General features: G+C 39.8%; 2 protein-coding genes across 3 annotated transcripts; one reads left to right on the top strand and one right to left on the bottom strand.

Moving 5' to 3' along the window:
- Positions 1 to 289: 289 nt before the first annotated feature.
- Positions 290 to 7473, bottom strand: LOC134647066 (tetraspanin-6-like). Its single transcript, XM_063501209.1, has 9 exons — positions 7290 to 7473; positions 4352 to 4417; positions 3944 to 4060; positions 3752 to 3826; positions 3585 to 3668; positions 2762 to 2851; positions 1927 to 1998; positions 1714 to 1797; positions 290 to 1292 (listed from the first exon to the last, which is right to left on the bottom strand). The coding sequence occupies exons 1-9, from the start codon at positions 7347 to 7349 to the stop codon at positions 1158 to 1160; spliced, it is 783 nt and encodes a 260-aa protein (XP_063357279.1). The 5' UTR covers positions 7350 to 7473; the 3' UTR covers positions 290 to 1157.
- Positions 7474 to 15568: 8095 nt separating this feature from the next.
- On the top strand, positions 15569 to 21706 carry pus7l (pseudouridine synthase 7 like). 2 transcript variants are annotated; one of them, XM_063501080.1, is made up of 10 exons: positions 15569 to 15626; positions 16171 to 16997; positions 17379 to 17538; positions 17714 to 17933; positions 18671 to 18769; positions 18906 to 18987; positions 19332 to 19497; positions 19912 to 20038; positions 20981 to 21034; positions 21135 to 21706. In XM_063501080.1, exons 2-10 carry the CDS (start codon positions 16208 to 16210, stop codon positions 21453 to 21455), a joined length of 2019 nt encoding a protein of 672 aa, XP_063357150.1. In that variant the 5' UTR covers positions 15569 to 15626; positions 16171 to 16207; the 3' UTR covers positions 21456 to 21706. The 2 variants fall into 2 exon arrangements, with proteins under 2 accessions (XP_063357150.1, XP_063357149.1); XM_063501079.1 differs by having other exon boundaries at positions 15597 to 15757.
- The last annotated feature ends 597 nt before the right edge of the window (positions 21707 to 22303 follow it).

Here is a 22303-nt window from a genome sequence, read left to right as displayed (position 1 = left end):
TCGTCACCATAAAAGGTTTTCTTAAGATATATAAAACAGATGTGTTGCAACAAACACACAAAGACATATGAAACACCAGAGGGGGCTTTAAAAAAAAATAGTGTAGAGACTTTTTTAGTTTAATCAGTACCATCATATAAATAATTTTTATATGAATTCCATTAAGAAGTGGGCTTGTAACCTAAGGGTTGCATAACTTGATAAATCATTACTGGTTTCATCATTTCACTTGATTTTATGTCAAATTTAAGTTTACAAAACAAAACAAAACCAAGCTATATGAAGGGAATATAAAAATTTTTATTACACAATGAAAAACAGTCTTTCGAATTTTTCTAAAATGTTCCCACAAACCTAGGGAACAAGAATCAATACATTAACTGTGGTTTACACAGTTAGAGGTGTAAATTGTAAGCTGTATATTTTCCTTTTGTCCTTTCATTTATGCAGTGGATAAAGGATGTGGGATGTGCCACAGCAAGGCTAAGGAAGAAACTGGATTGAAGGTTTTTTTTTTTTTCTTTAGCAGCTGATCTAAACGATACGGAGCAATGAAAAAAGGCACCTTATACTGAACCCCAGTCTTATCAAATATGAGTGTATTAAAAAGCTTTGAATAGAAAAAAAAAGTCAGAGTTAAAGAAAAATGAAAAGCTACCAAACTACAAAATATCAGTTAAGCTTTAATTCACCCATACTATTCATAAGTGCTTTTTTGCTGAGCACATTAGCTTTAAACTCTGAATTTTTACTTAGTTTCTTGCTTGCCGGTGCTAAAAATCACAGATCAGAGGTACTAGATTACACTCCATGTTGGTGCAGAATTACCACCAGTCTCTAAACACAGAGCTCAAAGACGCAAAGCAGTTAACACACTCTGTCACTAATCATATCTCTCTTGGTTATACTGGATAGAAATATTTATCAAAAAAGGAACATAGTCTTTCACAGTTCTGTTTTTTGTGGCACAGCCCAAATTTACAGCTCATTAGGGATTACATAGTGAATAGAAAATACCCTTAACAAAGGAGTTCAAAATACACTTGCATGGTATGATATAGTCAATATATCCAATCATCATAATGTCTTCTATTAATCCCATTGCTTCCAAGGTTTGCCTTAGCTTTGCTTAACATGCTGAATCAGAAACAAAGAAATCAGGAGTGGTCTGAAACCTCTGCGAGGGTGGTGTAGTTGCCTGCTTTTGCCTCTGCACTGTAGACCACTGCAGGGGTGTCTTTCTTCCGATCGAGCTGGCACAAGATGGCTATACACAATACTGCTGACAATATCTAAAACAGAATCAAACAGAGGTGGTTTATTTTACTTCCTGTTCATCTTTTTATTATTTCTTGAGTTGCTTTGAGTCCATCTGCAATTTTAGAAAGAGGCTGAGGAGAGCAGAATAGTCAAAGAAAATAAAAAGGCAAGTTTGCCAGCGCAGCAAAAACAGATACTTGCTCGCTTTCATTCAGTTTTCAAATCTGTAGTTAGCAACTGCATAGGAAGATTTCAGGATGGAAAAGAGTTTTTGAAACCCTATGACTGAAAATATTAGTGGAAGACAAATTTTAAGGGAAAAATTAAGACTTTGTACAAATGGGATCACCTAAGCAAAACTCTCGTAACATTTCTGTCAACAGCCATGCACGCTTTGTAAAGATCACATCAAAGGAGCTATAACCATGAGAGCCACAGACTGATTGTACTCACCCACAATAACATGACTCCCAGTGTTACGCCCAACACAATCCTAATCACACTCATTATGATCTCGATGAAGTATGGAAGGCATCCCTAAAACAAGTAAAGGATTAATGAGATAAACCGATATAAATGGAAACAAAGTTCATAACAGCTTTTAGAGTTTACACATGTACCTGTACTTGAAAAAAAGATAATTTCTAATGAGAATGTCTTTAATACCTTTTCATAAATCATAATAGGCGCGTCACCCTTCTTGCTGTTAAAGAGGCTGCTGTTTCTAGGAGCCGCCATCTGGAAAACACAGAAATTGTAATTGTGCATGAAGTGTATGCACACCCAGACAACGTGTAGTTTTTAAAATGTGATGATATTCGTGTGTCAAAGCTTTTAAAACATGCTTTTTTAACTGACTGCAGTCATTTTCAAGCAGATTTGCAAATAACTGCTGTCTTATTTATAAATGCAGACAGACTGCTAACATGCTGCAAACAATCGAAATAAGACTGCATGATGGGCACGACTCCTCTGCAATGCGTTTATTTTAGTGCTGTCAGCGTTAATCTCGATAAAATGACGTTAACGCCATTACCGCATTAATGCACCAAATCCACGTTAACGAGTTACCACGGATCGCCCCGTGCATGGGGCTGCATGGCGTCAACGCGTTAACGAGCTAACCGCGCTAACATGTTGAGCCCCTCGCACGGGGCGATCCGTGGTAACTCATTAATGGAGATTCGCCGCGTTAATGGCGTTAACATCATTGCATTTTTCTCCAGTTAATAATAGTTAATTGACATATTATCACAAATGCCAGCTTGACCCCACTGAGTCAAAATCTTAATGACGTTTTACGCTGACTTGATGCACTAAAGTTGCTTTACCGTCTGCAAATGGTTTGGTTGTACCACAGTCTCCAACCACTGTTTTCCCAAGTGTTACGGTAGCATAAAGGAGCCTGGTGGTGCTACTTTGGGAGGAAGTTGGGCTTTGTAAATGAAAATTTATTGAAAAATGTTTTTAACCGTGTAGGCATGTTAGCTTTCACACTTACACATGGAGTAGTGGACTTGTTGGTGCATAGGCAGGAATTTGGGATGTTGAACTTCCAGTCTCGGTAGCTCTCCAGTCCGCAACACTCCAACTGAGATGGAAGTCAGAGACGAAAATAAAGAGGCAACTGCAAAACAACCATCTCCTAATCCCTTCTACAAACAGTTAAGTCTGACCAAACAGCATCTGATCTGTGCTGCTGAAAACTGTATTAGTCATGCCAGAAGATTCTGGTTGTATTTTTGGAAAAATATGTCCATCACAAACAAGAAATTTATGAGTGTTATCTTTCTTTTTTTAAAATCAAGAATACTGCATTTCTTCTCTGTTCTCACTAGAGTTCTCTATAAAACATTAAAACAGCTATTTTAAGTTGCTAATATTATAAGAAGAGCATGTGCCTAGCATCCAGTTAACTTGTGTATCAGCATTGTTTAGTTTTGCCATTAGCCTTACATATTATATGTGAGCTCTGTTCTTAGTTAGTTTTGTTTGATCAACTCTGAAACTACTTGGAACTGCATTTCTACAAGATTATACTTACAAAAACTGGCACGGGCTATCCATTATCGTTGCTTACAAACATCTCTATGACCTCATCGGCTATTATTTCCTTGTGCCGTGTTTACACTACTGGCTGCAAGTAATTTTCAGTGTAAGCTGGCAATATGAAGCCTCAAATTGAGCCTGGAGTCAATTGGACTACAGGCTTAATGGGTTGTGAAGCTAGATGAATAGCGCGCGCACACACACACACACACACACACACACACACACACACACGCACATCTTCACTCACAACTTCACAACACAAGGTTACCTACTTCTGCCTGTATATCATCGGGGAATTCAGTAGAATTAACCAGGGGTAAAAGGTTCAGGTACTGCTTCTTCACATCTTCACGTATCTGCGCAACAAAAACAAAGTAATATACAAACAGTTAAAAAACATTTCTGTATCTTCTAATGTGGAAAGGCACTTTGGTAATACCTGAGATTGTGAAGCCAGTCCTTGAATATTAAGCACCAGCATGAGTAGACTACACAGAATCATTCCAACTGCATACTGACAAACAGAAACACATACACACAGAAATACAGGAATAAGGATCTATTTGTTTTTGTTATAAATTGTATTGTATTACAGCTACCAAGATTCTTGTCTTCTTTTTTCTTTACCCACCACTATTAGAGCCCACCGTTTCTCTTTCCAGACACCGACTGCGCCAAAGATGGTCAAGAGAACAATTACAACAGCAATAACATACATAACATGTATGACTGCAATCTCGCGTTCTGCCTGTGGAGAAAAAACAAAGACGCAGGTTGAGAGTGAGCAAGGGTGTAACCTGACTTCAGTGCCCCATGCAGATGTTTGTCATTAAGAATACTACAGGAAAAGAAAACACACGCTGGCATTTGTCTGACAACAGCTGCATAATATTTGCTTACCTATTTTACCACTAATATAGAAATTGCTGCTGAGAAACATGAGCTATATATGTGTTGTCGTACATACAATATGACATTGTTAAATCGCACACACATTCATGTGTCATAATGCAAGGTTCTATAAATATACATTTTATACCTCTTCCTGTTGGTGTAAGTGTCCATGGCTAAAAAGACTGAATCCCAGCAGCAACAAACTGATTATCTGTAAAAACAGTAAGAGACCATTCAACACTTTCAGGGCTGTAACAGGCAGAGTGAGAAACGCTAAGGTTACCTAAAAGTCATCAATGATTTCTCCTCATCCCAAAAAAAAAAAATTGTGTACAAATGAAAGTATTAATTCTGCTTATTAGAATTAAATGATAGGCATTTACATATTTAAACATTTACTATGCTTTACATTAATGATCTTGAATAGGTTATGTTACACCTGATCAAAATAATAATGAAAATATAAGCTACAAAAAAATATTTTTTTGTAGTAAAAAGATGTAATGATTACTAAATACCCTATACAAAACCCTTTTTTCAAACACTCAATATGTTGGTTAGCAAACTGTAACATGGTACATAAGCTTTTGTGAACTTAACAACACTGACGTAAGCATTGTTGTATCAGATGAACTGCAAAACATGACATATTACACACAAATGAAGAAAAAAAATGCAGAAGCACTCTGTGGGAAACTAAGTCCACTCTTACTGCTTACACAGGAATCGATATGTCAAAGTGGAAAGACATCAGCTATGTGATTGCTGGTGCTCATTAGTCTGGTAATGCTTATACGATCACTTCCAAACAATTTTAGTCCATTTGTTCTACAGAGAGAAGGAGTGGACGTCTAAGGAATTCAATCCAGGGTCTGGCCATGCAACAAACAAATACAGGAGCTAAATATCAGACGCTACACGGTTCAGTTTGATGTTCAGGTTCATGACAGCAAGTTTAGAAAATGGAAGGGATGTCAGGAGAAAAGCCTCTTCTCTCTAACAAGAACATGCCAGCACAGCTTAGGTTTGTAAGTTTGCATCTGACCAAACCACAAGACTTCTGGAACAATGTCTTTTTGGACCGACAAGACCAAAGTGGAGCTATATGGCCATAATACACAATGCCACACTACTGCAAACTCAGCACAAACATACCCACTGTCAAGCACGGTAATGGAGGGGTGACGAGTTGGGCTTATTTTGTAGAGACAGGACCTGGGCACTGTACAGTTTGTCAGTCAGTCATGAACTCTTCTTTATCTCAAAATGCTCTGCAGTCAAATTTGAGGACACCTCTGAATGTTAACACTTGGCCAAAACGGTCATGAAACAGGACATTCATTCAACAGAACGACTTCAAAAACAAAGAATGAAGGTGTTGTAAATGCACCATCAAAGTCGATATCTGAACTCATTTGAAATGCTGTGTCAGACTAAGAGAGTAATCTCCTAAAGGAGAGTGAGAACCTGATCAAGTCATACAAGAAACAATTACTTCAAATTAGCTGCTCCTTTTTTTGCACACAACTAATAGAGGGTACACCTGGTTTTTACCATGACTGTGCTTGTGCTTGCATGTCTTCAAGTAAGGTTTTAGCATTTCTTCAAATAAGGCCATAGAACTGTTCCTAACTATTGTGACGTCTGCATTTTCCCCCAAAATATGCAAGAAAAAAAAAACAGCCTGGGAACTGGATTGAACAAATCCATTTATAAGATCTCTCACTCACAACAGGGGTAACGCCTAAATACCAGGAAGATACTTAATCCACCCCTTAAGTATTGATCCATAATTGACTTATGTTGTTACAGGAACTGGAAGCCTAAGAGTTTGGCATCTACATGATGAGCTCGGGGCATGAAATGAAACTTGATAATTATGCTACTTTCCAGCAAAACCATTGACCCAAAGCGCAGATCTGAGACAATCAAAGTATACTTGGTGGGATGTACTTCTGAACCATCTTGGTTCTTGGACTATGGTTTGGTTTAAAGAAAGTGCTGACATCTGTTAAACCTAACAATATTTGTTAAATAGAATCATTTGAATTTCAAAAATGTGTTGACTAATGACTACAATGAAGAGTATAACTACTGAAGAAGTTAATCCAGCTTTACACTGTTATGTTAATCTGATAAGTAGTTCACCCTGTACATTTGTTTACCCTTTTGACGTTTGGCGTCAGCTCTTATAGGCTGGTGCTAATCTTAGTGAAGTATTGCACAATGTGTTTCTTTTGTAACAGCTCTGGGCTAAATCATGCGTTGGTAAACCACTGTAAATCAGTAAATACAAAGCAAGTGATGAGACACATAGTGACAGCTAAACCATGAGGGACAAGCTGTATTAGCGGGAAAACATGTTGCATAATCCACTTCCCCTCAACTGTGGGAATGATGAGAAGAATAAGGTGGGAGAGGGAGAAGAGGGAGTTAATAGGTTGGGGAAACCTGAGCATCACATGGTATAACTGCCACTCAATCAGGTTTGGTGGGTCCCAGATGTTGTGTCAAGATGGCGATGCTGGCACATAGTCAGTTTTCTACAGTCATCAATGTCATGTTGCTGACTATGTGCCAAGAGTGGGCCACATTTGCACCGTACGTTTGTCACTCCTGTTTTTTCCTCTTCATTTAACAAACAAACAACCAAACAAGCAATTTATGACATCACATTTTGGATTTTTGGAAACATTATGCGCATTTTAACTGTTTGTTTTTATGCTTAAAAAAAAGGGGGGGGGGGGGGGGGGGAGAACCAATGATGACATAACATAAGACTACAAGCATTATAGTACACATTATTGTTTAATACAGCCCCTAATTTAATTGTTATTTAACAATCTTACCGTTTCCTGGACACTGTTGTTTTCCCGTCTCACTAATTATTCCAATGTGTTTCGAATAAATAAAACAAAAATTTAAAAAAGGGCCTCCTACAACCTTCATTGGCAACTCGATTGAGTAAAACTGAAAAGGGTTTAACTGCAGCACCTGGATAATGTAGATTTTTACGCATAGCACGAGGAGGGTCTCAACATCTGCACCTAAACAATCTTTTAGCGCCTCGTAACAATACTCACCGCGATCAGACTTATCACGACAATGAAAGTCCGTTTCAGCCACACATTCGCTCTTCCCATGTTTACGTCTTCTAATGTCGCTCCACGAGTGAATGCGTCCCTCAAAAGTGATAATTTGTGTGCCCGTAAAGAAATAAATCTACTTTTAAAGAAGCGAGACCCGTTAAAGTCCCTCCCCAGACTGCGCTCCCCACCTGGAAATAATGGTGAGAATGTGGGTGGGTGGAGTCTTATTCTCCAGCTCATGAAGTTGCTTAACCCTGTTAATTTAAAGCCTGAAACATGAAATAATTGAAGAAAATTCTTATTTATTTTTTGCAAAATAGAGTGTTTTGTGAACCTTATTATGAAATAAAAATACTATTAATTTGCATATCTGTGTTTAAATTTGCAACATAATTTATTTCGGTCCCCTAATAACGTAGAAGCCTCAAAATTTAAATATGATGCAATTGACTATAATGCCTAAATGCTGGTGGCTGCTAAGTAACATATTTATTAACAATATGATCAATATTTATGAGCACAAAAAACACACGATCATACATGGATGGGGTGTCATATTAACAGGAGTGTCAAATATAAGGCTCAGGGGCACAGAATCAGCCTTGTCAGTCTGGTCCATTGCATAGTTTTGGAAAATGTGAAAGAGGACATAAATTTTGAACTGTATTTTAATTAGTTTTACAGTTTTTCCAACAGATAAAGCCTCCCCCTATGGGCATTCATGTTACACCAAATTAAGTTATAGTTATATTTTAAAACCATTTTTCTACATTCACTAAAGCAGCATTTCTTTATTGTGCAGAAAAGCTGACACATACTGTTGAAGTTGTGCTTCTTTTTCTTATATCAAGATCTCTAAATCTATAGTTAAATTTCTCTACACTGACAGAAAAGGGAGATGCACCCGTCTGGCCCACATGAGATCAAAATTAGCTATATGTGATGTACTTGGGAAATATGACCGCAAATGGAGTGGGAGTGTGTAGATTGTTTTTTTTTTCACTTTGTCTGACATGTTTCCTGCAACAAGTTCTTGATATAGGAAGTGCATTTTCCAAAATAGCTCACACATACAGCAAAACACAGAAGACACAATGACAGTGGCTTCAGCTCAATTCTCTAATGACATTTACAAAGCAGAGAGCATTAGGTGCATTAATGATCATATACAGAATTGTCTATCTGTGATGAAAAGACAGTTAATGTAGTATTTTTAATCTGTTAAATGCCTTCATTCTGCCTCAATATGTTTTGTTTTGGGTTTTTTCCCCCTATTTCAGCACTTCATTTTCTTTATTTTCCTCTATTTTGCTGTATAGCATTTTGTGACTGATTCTCTGTACACAGCGCTTTTTAAATAAACTTTATTTACTTACCTTAACTTTCAATAACATATCTGCAACATTTCATTGCATAAGTCATCACAGAATATGCAAAATAGTTCATCTAACTGTCAAAATGTGCTGAGGCCACAGCTGTAAGTGACTGATATGTCAAGATACATCAAGCTGCAGAGTTACAGCATTGGGTGAACACAGAAAATGCGCTGATAAACACTGTACAGCCTGTTCACTGTACAGAAGAGGCTATATATATATATTATAACGTTCTCAAGAACCAGACGTTTTGATCTCAGTTTGTCCGTTTATTCAGTGACACAGGCAAACGGGCCGTTAACTCCGGGGAGAGTGCTCTCGTACAACACCTCACTTCAGCCCCGTACAGTCACACAACAGCAAGGACTCCCCTCCTCTTCCTGCACACATTAACTCCCTTTTTCCTGCAGCACAACCAAACATGTATGTTAAAGAAATAACAACAATGTGCTGATGTATGTATGTATGTATGTGTGTGTGTGTGTGTGTGTAGGTAGGTAGGTAGGTAGGTAGGTAGGTAGATAGATAGATAGATAGATAGATAGATAGATAGATAGATAGATAGATAGATAGAATATCTATAAAATAATCAACCTCACATGCTAGCTGGCTAACAAAAGATTTAGCTAGCTAGCTCTTTCATTAGCTAGCTAGCTGGCTTATAGCTCTTTTGTGAGATGCATCTTCACTGCTGAGGTTTTCCTTCAGTGATTAAGCAATGTAGTTATCTATTTTTTCATTTACAGACCAAATCCTAAACAAAATATATGACATATTAGACACTGCATCCTGATCTGTCCAAAATGTATAACTGAGCACCTCCTTCATAGCTAAATTGTAACTGGGCCACAAAATGTGTTCTACTATACTGATCTCACATCTGTGGGCTTGGCAGATTTTGACGATTAGTTGGATAATTCTGTATGTTATGACTTCAGAGGCATATCCAACCAAAAACTTTACAAACTGAAGACTTTTGAACATAGACATTTAAAAATATTAAAAAAGAATGTAAACAAACTTGTTAACAAACTGAGTCAAAGGGTTTCACAATATTGTTTTGATATCTACAACTGTTATTGACAAATTGAGTCAAAACTGAGTCAAAACCCTGTTTATTTTGCAGATGTATTTGCATGTTTAGTGGGGGGACTTTAAAAAAAAGAGACAGAGAGAGAGAAAAGGATTGGTAGCGTATCCTAATATTTTCCATTGAAAAGAAGAGGAAAAGCTTGACAAACTTGACAATGAAAATGATGGGAGGGGACTGACAGGAAGAGAGATCACATAGAAGAATGTAAAATTAACATTGGGGAGTTGCATCAGATCCTTGTTTTCCTCTTTGTGCGCCTCTGTGACAGCTCGGCACAGTCCTCCTCAATAAAAGCCTTTTTGTCTGCTGGTGTCTTGGAAGAACAGATTGTTAGAAACTCTGTCACATGACCCCCTCACTGGAGTCCTGCATGTATGTACAAACACACAGTCACACCATATGTCTATGCAACTCACACAATTTCACCCACACACATTATGTGCACTGCTGCAATGTTATTAGTCACTACATTCTTTCTCACAAAGGCTCATTCCAGAGGAAAATATTTCCTGATGGACTACAGAAACATCTGGAGAGTATAATCAACGCGCTCATCACACTCTGCTGGCAAGAGTATGGACCCTTATCGTAAAATCTTTCTGTCCAGTGTTTCCAGTACACATTCAAAACATCTTTGGCACACATTCAAACTGTGTGATGGAAAGGCACAGAGCCATTCTACTGAACAGAGGATATTGGTGGGTGGAAAAGTACAAAGGGTCAAAACCCCAAATAGTGCACCCTTTTATTCCCTTGGTGTAAATTTTGAAAGAAAGAAAAAATCCTTTGCCTTTTTAAAATTAGGGTTACACTGAATGTCTAGTTATTATTATTTTTTCTATTGCATACATGCTGTGGTTTACTCATTCACTTTGCTAGTGAAAAGTTGTTAGTTTGAGTCAAGCCAGAGACACAAATTCCAGCTAGGAGTACACAAGCTAGTATAATGACTGTTACAAGTCTGGATAGAGGAGGGAGGACTGCATGAAGAAGGGCATCTGGGGTAAAAACACTGCCAAGTCAAACATGTGGGGCTACCCGCTGTGATGTCCCCTTCTAACAAGGGAGCAGCTGAAAGTAGCTTTAAAAAAGTTTAAATAATACAGGTTTTGCATATGTTATTAATAAGATCTATATATCCTTATGAATGAACACAATACCTTGTCAGTCTTACAACATGTTGAAATAAGATTCTGATCTTCTGAAATCCATCACTGAAGTAGTTCTGTATTTTGAATTTTGCATTTATGAGGAGACAGAGTGTTTCTCCCAATGTCACCATTGTTTTTGGAATCTTAATCCATCTTTATAAGGAACATTTGCACTCTACTCAGCAGCTCACCCTGAAACATAATGTAGGATTCCTATACAGCCATGTGAATCTTTACAGAAAAGCACACCTAAATCACTGACTGACTTTTCAGACAGATAACACTTTATGAGGGCATCCTTACTAGTTGTAAGTAATACCCCTCTTTCAGAAATATGCATTCAGGACCGAAGGGGGTCTCTCTCTCTCTCTTTCTCTCTCTCTCTCTCTCTCTCTCTCTCTCTCTAAAACATGTGCAGATAGACTGATGTGTGATAATATCTGTCTTGTACTGATGTTATTGCACTGAGCTACCAAGTGTTTCTTGGTAAGAGTGAATATTTGATTTTGGATCCTTACTGGATGCATGACCTGGCAGGAATTTATACACCCAGCTAGTTGTTCCAAAGGCTCCAATGTTGCCACACAATTGCCTCACATTTCTTAATAGTTCCTTCATGAAGCAAGAGTTTCATTTAATTTTTTAAACTGATGTGGACCAACGGTTTTCTAGGTTTTCTCATGGTATTTCAAAGTTGTTTTTTTTCGGTGGCTGATGAACTGACTATTTCATTTTTAGTAAAGCCACAGTGACAGGACTCATTCAAACACTAAAAAAAGGATGTTCCTCGAGTGATGAACCATTACTTACGTCATTAAACCACATGTAAAAATCCCCTAAAAATGATGTTTGCTGAACAAACACAAAAAACCTTCCTCATTAAGCAAGAATGTTAATAATAGTAATAATAATAATAATAATGATGATAATAAAATAATAATAAATGTATGTTGCACTTATAAATAAACATTTTTGTGTATGTTGTTCATTCATGTCTCTAGGGTTTCAAATATGGCCCAGAGGTCAGAACCATCTGCCCATAACCCTCTAGGGCAGGGGTCAGCAACCTTTAACACCCAAAGAGCCATTTGGATCCGGTTTCCACGCATAAGAAAACACTGGGAGCCGGAAAATACTTGTTGACATCTAAAATGAAGATAACACTGTATATATTGTCTGTGAAGGTTCTCAGTCATCCAGGTCATCGTAGTCAAAGGAGTTTGCGAAGAAAAGCGTCTGGACTTCTTTAAGTTGCTTGAAGACGTTTCACCTCTCATCCGAGAAGCTTCTTCAGTTCTAAGGTCAAATGGCCGAGAGTCCCAGATTTAAACCCAGTGGGAGTGTCCCCCCAAAGAGGGACAAAGGACCCCCTGGTGATCCTCTAATCACATGAGCCAAGGTGTGAAAGCGGGTGTGGGACCTAATCAGCCAAGGTTTCGGGTGAGCTCATTGTGAAACCTGGCCCCACCTTGTCGTGTGAATTCCTGAGGTCAGATGGCCCAGGATGTGAGTGGGCATTAAGGCGTCTGGGGAGGGAACTCAAAACTGGATTATAGATGGCAGACAGTTGGTGTCGTAAACCACCGCCTCTGTTCAAAGATGGTCGCTCACAGTGGACATAGATGGCCTCTTTCACTCCTCTTTCAAACCATCTGTCCTCTCTGTTCAAAATGTGAACGTTGGCATCCTCGAAAGAGTGACCTTTATCCTTAAGATGCAGATGGACTGCTGAGTCTTGACCTGTGGAGGTGGCTCTTCTATGTTGTGCCATGCGCTTGTGAAGTGGCTGTTTGGTCTCTCCAATGTAGAGGTCTGGGCATTCCTCGCTGCACTGTACAGCATACACCACGTTGTTAAGTCTGTGTTTTGGAGTTTTGTCTTGTCTGAAGTACACTGGGATGTCGTGCTTGGAGAAAACTCTCCTGAGTTTCTCTGATACACCGGCTACATAGGGGATGACAACGTTGTTGAGTCTGTCTTTCATATCCTCCCTCGCTGGTGTCTGATCTTCTTTTCTGTGCATCTTTGCTGACTTCATGAACGCCCAGTTAGGATAACCGCATGTTTTGAGTGCTTCCTTTACGTGTGTGTGTTCCTTCTTTTTCCCTTCAGGCTTAGAGGGAACATGTTCTGCCCAGTGGTGTAGGGTCCTGATTACTCCAAGTTTGTGTTCCAGAGGGTGATGGGAGTCAAAGAGGAGGTACTGGTCCGTGTGTGTGGGCTTCCGGTAAACTTCGATGTTGAGGTTGCCATTCTCTTCAATGTGCACGGCGCAGTCCAGGAAAGGCAAACAGTTATCCTTTGTGTCTTCCCTGGTGAACTTGATGTTTTTATCCACGGCGTTAATGTGCGCAGTGAAGGATTCCACTTCTTGTGTCTTGATTTTGACCCAGGTGTCATCTACATATCTGTACCACTGGCTGGGTACTCTTCCTTTGAAAGAGCCAAGAGCCTTCCTCTCCACTTCCTCCATGTAAAGGTTGCCATTTCTCCGCAACAGTTGCCCATAGTGGGCACACAAACTTGGAGTAATCAGGACCCTACACCACCGGGCAGAACATGTTCCCTCTAAGTCTGAGGGAAAAAAGAAGGAACACACACACGTAAAGGAAGCACTCAAAACATGCGGTTATCCTAACTGGGCGTTCATAAAGTCAGCAAAGAGGCACAGAAAAGAAGATCAGACACCAGCGAGGGAGGATATGAAAGACAGACGCAACAACGTTGTCATCCCCTATGTAGCCGGTGTATCGGAGAAACTCAGGAGAGTTTTCTCCAAGCACGACATCCTAGTGTACTTCAGACCCAGCAACACACTCAGACAGAAACTGGTTCACCCGAAAGACAAAACTCCAAAACACAGACTTAACAACGTGGTGTATGCTGTACAGTGCAGCGAGGAATGCCCAGACCTCTACATTGGAGAGACCAAACAGCCACTTCACAAGCGCATGGCACAACCTAGAAGAGCCACCTCCACAGGACAAGACTCAGCAGTCCATCTGCATCTTAAGGATAAAGGTCACTCTTTCGAGGATGCCAATGTTCACATTTTGGACAGAGAGGACAGATGGTTTGAAAGAGGAGTGAAAGAGGCCATCTATGTCCACTGTGAGCGACCATCTTTGAACAGAGGCGGTGGTTTACGACACCAACTGTCTGCCATCTATAATCCAGTTTTGAGTTCCCTCCCCAGACGCCTTAATGCCCACTCACATCCTGGGCCATCTGACCTCAGGAATTCACATGACAAGGTGGGGCCAGGTTTCACAATGAGCTCACCCGAAACCCTGGCTGATTAGGTCCCACACCCGCTTTCACACCTTGGCTCATGTGATTAGAGGATCACCAGGGGGTCCTTTGTCCCTCTTTGGGGGGACACTCCCACTGGGTTTAAATCTGGGACTCTCGGCCATTTGACCTTAGAACTGAAGAAGCTTCTCGGATGAGAGGTGAAACGTCTTCAAGCAACTTAAAGAAGTCCAGACGCTTTTCTTCGCAAACTCCTTTGACCACTGTATATATTGTTTTTTACTTTTATGCTTTATGTGAACAACTAAGGTGTGTTGCTTATGAAATCCATGAAGTGCTACAGAGAAAATTACATTTTATTTATGTAATTAACACATTTTGAACTCTTAAAGAAATATAACAAAAGGAAAGACACCCAGCTGAACTAAAATGATCCATGTAGCAAACAAAAACTGTTGTGAGCCGCCACCCTTATATCGCCTTTGTGCTTTTGGAGCCTTGACCTGACTTTTAAAAAATAACTGGGAAAAAAAGCACTATGCTGCTGAAAAAAAACCCAAAAATAGATATTTGCAAAATTCTGCCTAAATATGTATTTTACCTGGTTAATGTGTGTGGCGGGGCGTGGTCTGCAGCGCCGCTGCAGGGGAGGCGGACGCACCTGAGTGGCACCCGCAATCACGCGTCGCCGCCTTAAAATCTGTGCTATCTGTGCTGTGTTGGTATGTGTCCGGCTGTAAGCTGAAAAGCTACAGTCGGCTGTATGCGTACAGCAACCGTGTGTGAAAAGTGGCCTATAAAGAAACATCGTCGGATCTGCCGTAATATGTTTACAATGGGACTTTTGCTCCTGAACCGCTGCGCACAGCGTCTGCAAATCGGGGCTGTACGAAGTCACTTTCATCTTTATGCAGGACTGTAAGCTGTCATCTGTGAGGCGTGAGCGGTGTTTGTTTTTAACATAGTTCATGGTGGAGAATAGCTGCTGACATAATGTGGATCCGAAGATCCATAATTGGCCTACCTGGGGTTGAAAGTCTCGATATATGCACGGCGTTTCGGCGGGTATACCGGCTTCCGCGAGTGTGACGCTTATTTTGAGCGATGAAAAAATAATAGAATATAATTTTATTTTTATATTTCAATATCACAATAATCTTCCAATTTAGAACTACAAGTTAAAAAGAACTAATATAAATAAAATACACTTCAGCTAAATACTTCTAATTTATTTTCCCAAACCAGCGGAGCCGCACTATAAGGACTAAAGAGCCGCATGCGGCTCCGGAGCCGCAGGTTGCCGACCCCTGTACTAGGGGGTCCACATCTGGGCTCTGCGTTGCCCTTACCTGCCTGTCTCTTTAAGAAAAGTCATATGATGGTCACATGACCCGGAAGAATACCGAAGTCATTCAGCGTGGTTGTGTTTACAGGCGTGTTGTTTACTTGGCGCCTGCAGGTTTGTGCTGTAAATAAACCGTTAATTTACGACAATTAATCCTTTAGACACTTATATTATCATTCAAAGAATAGTAACGTAACCTGCTTTCTTTTGTATAGCAGCCACAGCTCTCTGCTATCAATGTCGAGGTAGGTTTATGTGAAGGATTTAGGTTTACTCGAAATAGACAGATTGCTTTGCTCTCAGTAAAAGAACTTACACGGAAATAAATCGCCGATAGAATTCTGCCATTATTTTAATGGTGTGCGGCGACACTAGCAGGCTTAAAATCCGACTCAAATCTCGTTTGTCATGTATTAGCATCTCTTCGTATTTCGCACAGGTGTGTTACAGATGTTGTAAAAATCTCAAGTAAGCAAAAAAACATTACTGCCGTACGTTTTTTTTTAACGTTTCCCGATTTGCATGTATCCTCTCATTTTGAAATTGCCCTCATTTTCATTGAATTTTGCTTTATAACAATGACACGGTATGACGTGTGTCTTCAGTTACATTGAAGCAGGTTTTGATAACGTTTTATTTCTGCCTCTTTTACCCTCAGGAGTAAGTAAAAACATCTCTTTTTAGATATATTGATCATGAAGCAGGTTAGTGAGGCTGTGAATGTCCCTGCATGCTTCATATCAAACCATGAAGGCTTTCTTGGAAGCATCAAAAACTTCATTGAGGATTTTGTGGTGACTGAAATAGATATTTATGGACAGCATGTTAACACAGCAGCAGCCACACAGACACCGGGCTGTGCCTCTTCAGTTGGAAATGACAGAACCAATGCAGGATATAAAGAGGACAGTCATTCTTCAGCCTCACAGGATGCTGATGTCCCTCTGGATTGGGGGGTACATGACCCACTCCCTAGTCTAGGGAGTTTAGATTTAGGTGTGATTTTAGGTCAGTCGGTCAGTGAGGAGCTCGAGCAGTTTGTGTTAACTCTCAGAGATAAAAATCCACCTGAGCTGGAGCTTTCCCTTGGTTCCTTTGCTGACAAACACCAGAGAGCCAGCGTCCACCGAGCTGTCAGACACCGCTTCCCTTTTCTCATGACTGTCACCATTCAGCCTGAGATCAGGGTGAGGGAGGACCCAGACTACAGAGAGCTCTCCCAGCTTGTTAAGGAGGATGAGGCTGAGGACTTTTTCAGGTTTATAGATGCCAAAGTGAGAGGTTCGTCCTATACGTTTGGACCTGATGACAATAAGGAGCACAGGACGGCAGTCCATCACTTCCTGAATCGAAGGTTCGGGAAACTGGTGGAGACTAAAAGCTTCAATGACCAGGGGAGGACATCGATCTCAGTTAGGCTGAGGGAGCGAGGGAGGCCAAAGAAGAGAACAGCAGAGGAACGTAAAGACGATGAAGTTTACACTGGTAAGGCATAGCATTGCAAGTTATTGATCATTTATCATCTGAAATATAAAATGTAAAAAATAGGAGAAAACCCCAAGGTTAATGCTTTAGATCAAATTACCTACTTTAAGTAAACAAATAAATAATATAGAAAAAGCTGGAGAAGAATTAAGAATTTTAACTATAAATAAAATAATTATGGCAGCTTTATTATCACAGTAATTGTGACTTGAATCGGTCAAAGCTGGAGAAAAAGACCAGAAAACTCTTAGTGAGAAGGGCAGGATGACACAGGTTAAGAAAATTAAAATCAAAGATGGTTTAAAAAAAAATCAGATTTCCTGTAGGGAACATTTCCAAATATGATAAAAATATAGATGTTTTTTTTGCGTGTTTTTCCAGCGTTCACTCTGTGTAAGGAAAACCTTGAGACTCTGGAGGCCATCAGCTACATGGCAGCAGCTCTCGGGGTTCTGCCATCTGATTTCACCTATGCTGGGATCAAGGATAAAAGAGCAATCACCTACCAGTCCATGGTGGTAAAGAAGGTCTCACCTCAACGGTACTGCTGTGTTTCTTTCATGCATTTTGAGTAGATATATATATATATATATACATATTTTTTTTTTTTCTTATTTACAAATCATGGGATAAAAGCACCAAAAGTTGTGTTATTCTCTTTATGTTAGAGTTCTTCTTGTAAAACCACTTATATATTTTCCATTATGTGTGACTAGGTTGAAAGAGAAGAATGCAGAGTTTCAGAACAGAGGGATCCGCGTGTTTCAGGTGCGTTCTGTCAGCGAGCCTCTCCGGCTTGGACGACTGCAGGGGAATCACTTCGACCTGGTTGTCCGGGACCTGAGACCACACGGTGCCGGTGACACGCACTCCTCTGGCGGAGACGTGCACACACGGCTGGCAGCACTGGTGAAAGAAGCAGTGGAGAATGTCAAGGTATATTTTGAGTTTTAGGTTTTCTGCAATCCTGTGGTAAAAGCTTATGCCAGGAACCAGACTTTCTTTAATGTTTTATTAAAAAAAAGTTTTTTTTATTGGACATTGACAAGCTTAAAAAGGCACCTGACTTAAATAGTGAACCAGTGTTGTGTCTGCACTTGCACAGCTTGGCATAGAATACATTTTGAATTGTATACAAAAACTCTTCATTTGTTAAAGTTTATTTAGTTGATTCTAATAATGCAAAGATATCACAGTTTGACCAACAAGGTGATTCTCAAAGAGCTATTAGCTAAAAACCTGGTATACCTCAGTGTAGTCCTCCAAAATCTGAGGAAAGTGAACAAATAGAGGAAAAAAGAAGAAGTGGTAATCCTAAAAAACAAAACAAACAAACAAAAAAAACCTCACTGCAGTAGAAAAACAGTATCTGAACGTCATGTCCTTTAAAAATAGGAGGGGAAAAAATCCGGCAAATGCCTGACACAGTACCCGAGAGATTCATCTGGCCCTTCATCTGCTATTCACTGAAGCCTCATCAGAAAAGGTCTCAGTGGAAGGGTGGCTGTCAAGAAGCCACAGCTGAAATTAGTCCTCGACTAATCATGTCTTTCCTGATAGAGGTTTAAAATATGTCTGCTCAGTAGCAAGTGGTTTTGTTGGTCCAGAATGTCTGCTTCATACAAGCTACATAGCCACCACCACACATTGACCTCTGATGTTTTTCACTGTAGGCCAGAGGGTTTGTCAACTACTACGGACCACAGAGGTTTGGGAGCGGACAGAGCGTTCAGTCTGATCGAGTAGGACTAGCTCTACTGAAAGAGGATATGGTGAGCGTTTGAGACATTCGCTATGTATTCAAGATGATAATACTGTTGGTTACGGTCATATAAAGCTAATCCACGATCGGCATTGCTCAGTGAAAACAGGACATTGTTGAGTTACTGTATGTAATGTGTGTGTCAGGTGAGTGCTGTACGTCTCTTCTTCACTCCAGAGGAAGGCGATGATCCTCAGAGTCATGCGAAGAGACACTTCCTCCAAACAGGTTTGTTTTAGTTTCATGGGAGTTTTTTCTTCCTCAGAAACTTCTAAAATGAGAACTATTCTTTGCTGAATCTGAGGTTTTTTTGATGAACAGTGTGATGATCTGTTCCTCTATTTAATTTTGAAAGTTAGCTGAAATTTATCATCCATGTTTGGCTAAAACCTTATGATTCTGTAATGTCAGCATCTACTGTTCTAGTGAATTTATGACATTCCATAAACCAAGTTTTGTGTTTTTTTTAAAAAAACCGAAGTAACGTCATGCAAATGCTTTTTCTAGAATTTGCAATTTCAGTATGTTTTGTCGTTTTATTTTTCTCTGTCTTTCACCCCTCTCCACTCCAGATAACCCTAAGGAGTCCTTAGCTTTGATGCCGTTGTCCAAGCCCAGGGAGCGGTTGATGCTGCGGGCCCTGAACCGCTATGGTACAGGTCCTGATGGATGTGACCAAGCCTGGCTCAGCCTGCCACACAGCATGAGGATTTTCTACCCTCACGCTTACTGTAGCAGGTCAGCTGCAAGGAGAATCTACCCATCCATCCATTATCTTAACTGCTTCTCCTATTCAGGGTTGCGGGGGAGCTGAAGCCTGTCTCATCTGTCATAGGGCACAAGGCGGGGCACGTCTTTGACTATTTTTTATGATATTAAATAAAAATTTTGGAAAGTAGCACATAAACAGGTTTGACAGATAGTGATATGTAAAAAAAAAAAAAAAGTCGTGCATTTATTAAAGCTGGTTTCCATTATAGGTGAGGGAGATAAATTGGGGCTAGGTATAGCCCAAATAAGTGGTTTCTTTTATTTATTAGGAAATTAAAATAAATGTTATATAAAAGCCAAACAGTATTTTTAATAACATGCCATCCCAGTGCTTTAGATCTTTAATTTGAATAATTATGTCGATGTTCTTGTGGTTGTCAGAGTTTGGAACGAAGCGGCGGCACACAGGCTAACTACAATGGGTCATAGTGTCCGAAGAGGTGACCTGGTGTGGTTACGACAAGGTCAAAACAAAATGGAAGATGCTAGAGAAACCAGCATGGCTCAGGTAAGAAGGTAGATAAAACAGGAAAAGGAGATCTTTTAGAAGGAATAACTGATCAAAAAGATAGCTCAGCAGTAATTAGGATAGCTTTGTGTTAATTAGAGCAAACACTTTTCCAGGCTTTGTGACTTTGTTACATCTGTGACATACAGCTTGTTGACTTCATCATGAACCTAAATGCTAGAATTATAGTTCCCGCATTCGTTTTCACACATTTACCAGATCCTTGAATTTTTCTATCTTAAACTTCGTACAGTCATGTGTGCTGCGTCCTGCATGCTACCCAGGCAGTGCCCACCGCTTAAACCACACAGTATTTCCAGTACAAGCACATCTAAAGCTGAGTGTTTCCTCCCGTGTGTTCACATGTTCATGCAAGTGTGAGCTTAAGTTTTGTCTTATTTTTCAAAGTAAAGTTTGCACAGGCCAAACAGAAAAGGAGAAGATAAAAGAGGAGTGGCATTTAAGAATCTAAGCTGGAGAAATGAAAGCATAATCTTGGCCTGAAACTGCAAAGCTGGGGTTAGAATGGGGGGTGAGAACAACACAAAGTATATCAGCAAACAGCGCGTTATAAAAAAATTATCAATTAATTATTTATTGTTTCTATTTGTTTCCTTTTAGTGAGGTAAACTACCCTTTTTAGTGTGCATGAAAGGACAGAGTAGAGGTGAAAACTGTGGTTACTTCCTTTTTTTCTGCTTGTTGAGGGTGTGATTGAGCGGTTTACAACAGTAATTTTGTTATGGTTTCACTTACTGTACTTTTGCTGCTGCTGCAGTCCAGAAATACCTCCTGGTAATTTCAGCAGTAAATAGGATTATTTAGTGACACATTTTTTGTGCTCTCTTGGTCACAGGACATATTTTCGATGTGAGGACATGTTGTTACTTTTTTCAAACACCCTGTCTGTGCCACTAACTTTGTGTTTGTGCCTTCTTCTAGATCCATGTGGTGACAGATAAAGAGGAGCAAGAGGGTATCTACAAACTAGAACAAGTAGGGAGTGTTTGGAGCTATTTGTGTCTCTGCCAAATGCTGTTTTTTGTACACTATAGTAACACTACAGTTGTTACTTGTTACATTATTGTCCTGCCAGGTTGTGTTACCAATGCCAGGAAACACTGTGAAGTATCCAGAAAATGCCATGGGAACTTGGTACCGAGAGAGGCTGGTCAGAGATGGACTGGAAGATTGCCGCTTCAGAGTCGGCAGCCTCAAACTGAACCTGCCTGGCTGCTACCGCCCTCTGCTGGCAGTGCCGCACAGCCTCAGGTATCAGCTGCAGAGAGCAGCCAGCAGAGAGGGTGGAAGAGCGATGGCTGGTTCGGAGTCGCTCACTCTCACGCTAAACTTCGACTTGGACTCCTCGTGCTATGCTACCATCTGCCTCAGAGAGATCATGAAGTGTGACCCCTGAAGGTTAAAGGAGGACATAGCTGTTGTATTTGTTTGAAGGAGAAGAAAACAGCTTTTCTACAATACTTTGTACTTTCATTGACCGTTATTATGTTACCAGTAGTCTTTTAGTTTGTTGTTGAAGACCATAAGCATAAAGAAAAATCATATTGTGCACTTCAAAAAGCATAATGAAAGGAGGCGACTGCCAAATGTGAACAAATGTATATGTAAAAGAATTCATGCAGTATGTTTCTCGTGCCAAAAATAAATCCTCTGAAACAACATTTCTGATTTTTAAAATTTTTCTCTGTAGTTTCATTCAGAATGTTTAAGTTTGAAATCTTAAAAACACAATTTGAGTGGGTTCAACTCCACACTCTCCATCTTTAAAATAATAAAGAATTGACCTAAAATGTCAGAAACTAACTGCAATCTTAACTAAGTCCACTTAAAATGTGCATGTGATTTTTTTTTTTTTTTTTTTTTTTTTTTTTTAAAGAGAGACCAATAACCTTTGACCCTCACAAAGAGGTTCCAGAGCCTCTGTTGTGCTGTTGGGAGCATTTTGCCGGCATGATTAGAGTCTGCTTTTTCCCTTCTCCCCAGTTGTCGTTTTAAAGTTGTTTTGCAGGTGGACTCCATCTCCCTGTTCTCTTCTTATCTCTTCTTATGTAGCATGCAATGTTAGCCCATTTAGATAATGCAACTGCCATTCTGATTCCTCAGGAAGGCATATCAATATGTGCCATCACAAGAATGTTTAAAGTGTCTCCCAGCATAGTCTCCAGGATTGAGTTAGGAGAGCAGGACAGGGTCATTGAAAAGCATTAACCCAACAGCAAGAATGGTATCTGTTCCTTTGTGGGA

The sequence above is a fragment of the Pelmatolapia mariae genome, linkage group LG17, assembly GCF_036321145.2.
Source record: "Pelmatolapia mariae isolate MD_Pm_ZW linkage group LG17, Pm_UMD_F_2, whole genome shotgun sequence".
NCBI lineage: Eukaryota > Metazoa > Chordata > Actinopteri > Cichliformes > Cichlidae > Pelmatolapia > Pelmatolapia mariae.
Note: the sequence above shows the minus strand (reverse complement) of the source record. Positions and strands in the feature narration are given on the sequence as shown.

Bases quoted from the DNA above. Each gene is read 5' to 3' on its own strand.
- LOC134647066 (XM_063501209.1), bottom strand. From the start codon at position 7,349: ATGGGAAGAGCGAATGTGTGGCTGAAACGGACTTTCATTGTCGTGATA. The intron at 4,418-7,289 runs GTGAGTATTGTT...CTGTTTTTACAG, and splicing joins TCGTGATAAGTCTGATCGCG to ATAATCAGTTTGTTGCTGCT. The intron at 2,852-3,584 runs GTAGGTAACCTT...CTTCCATCTCAG, and splicing joins CCGATGATATACAGGCAGAA to TTGGAGTGTTGCGGACTGGA.
- pus7l (XM_063501080.1), top strand. From the start codon at position 16,208: ATGAAGCAGGTTAGTGAGGCTGTGAATGTCCCTGCATGCTTCATATCA. The intron at 16,998-17,378 runs GTAAGGCATAGC...GTGTTTTTCCAG, and splicing joins AGACGATGAAGTTTACACTG to CGTTCACTCTGTGTAAGGAA. The intron at 18,770-18,905 runs GTGAGCGTTTGA...TGTGTGTGTCAG, and splicing joins CTCTACTGAAAGAGGATATG to GTGAGTGCTGTACGTCTCTT.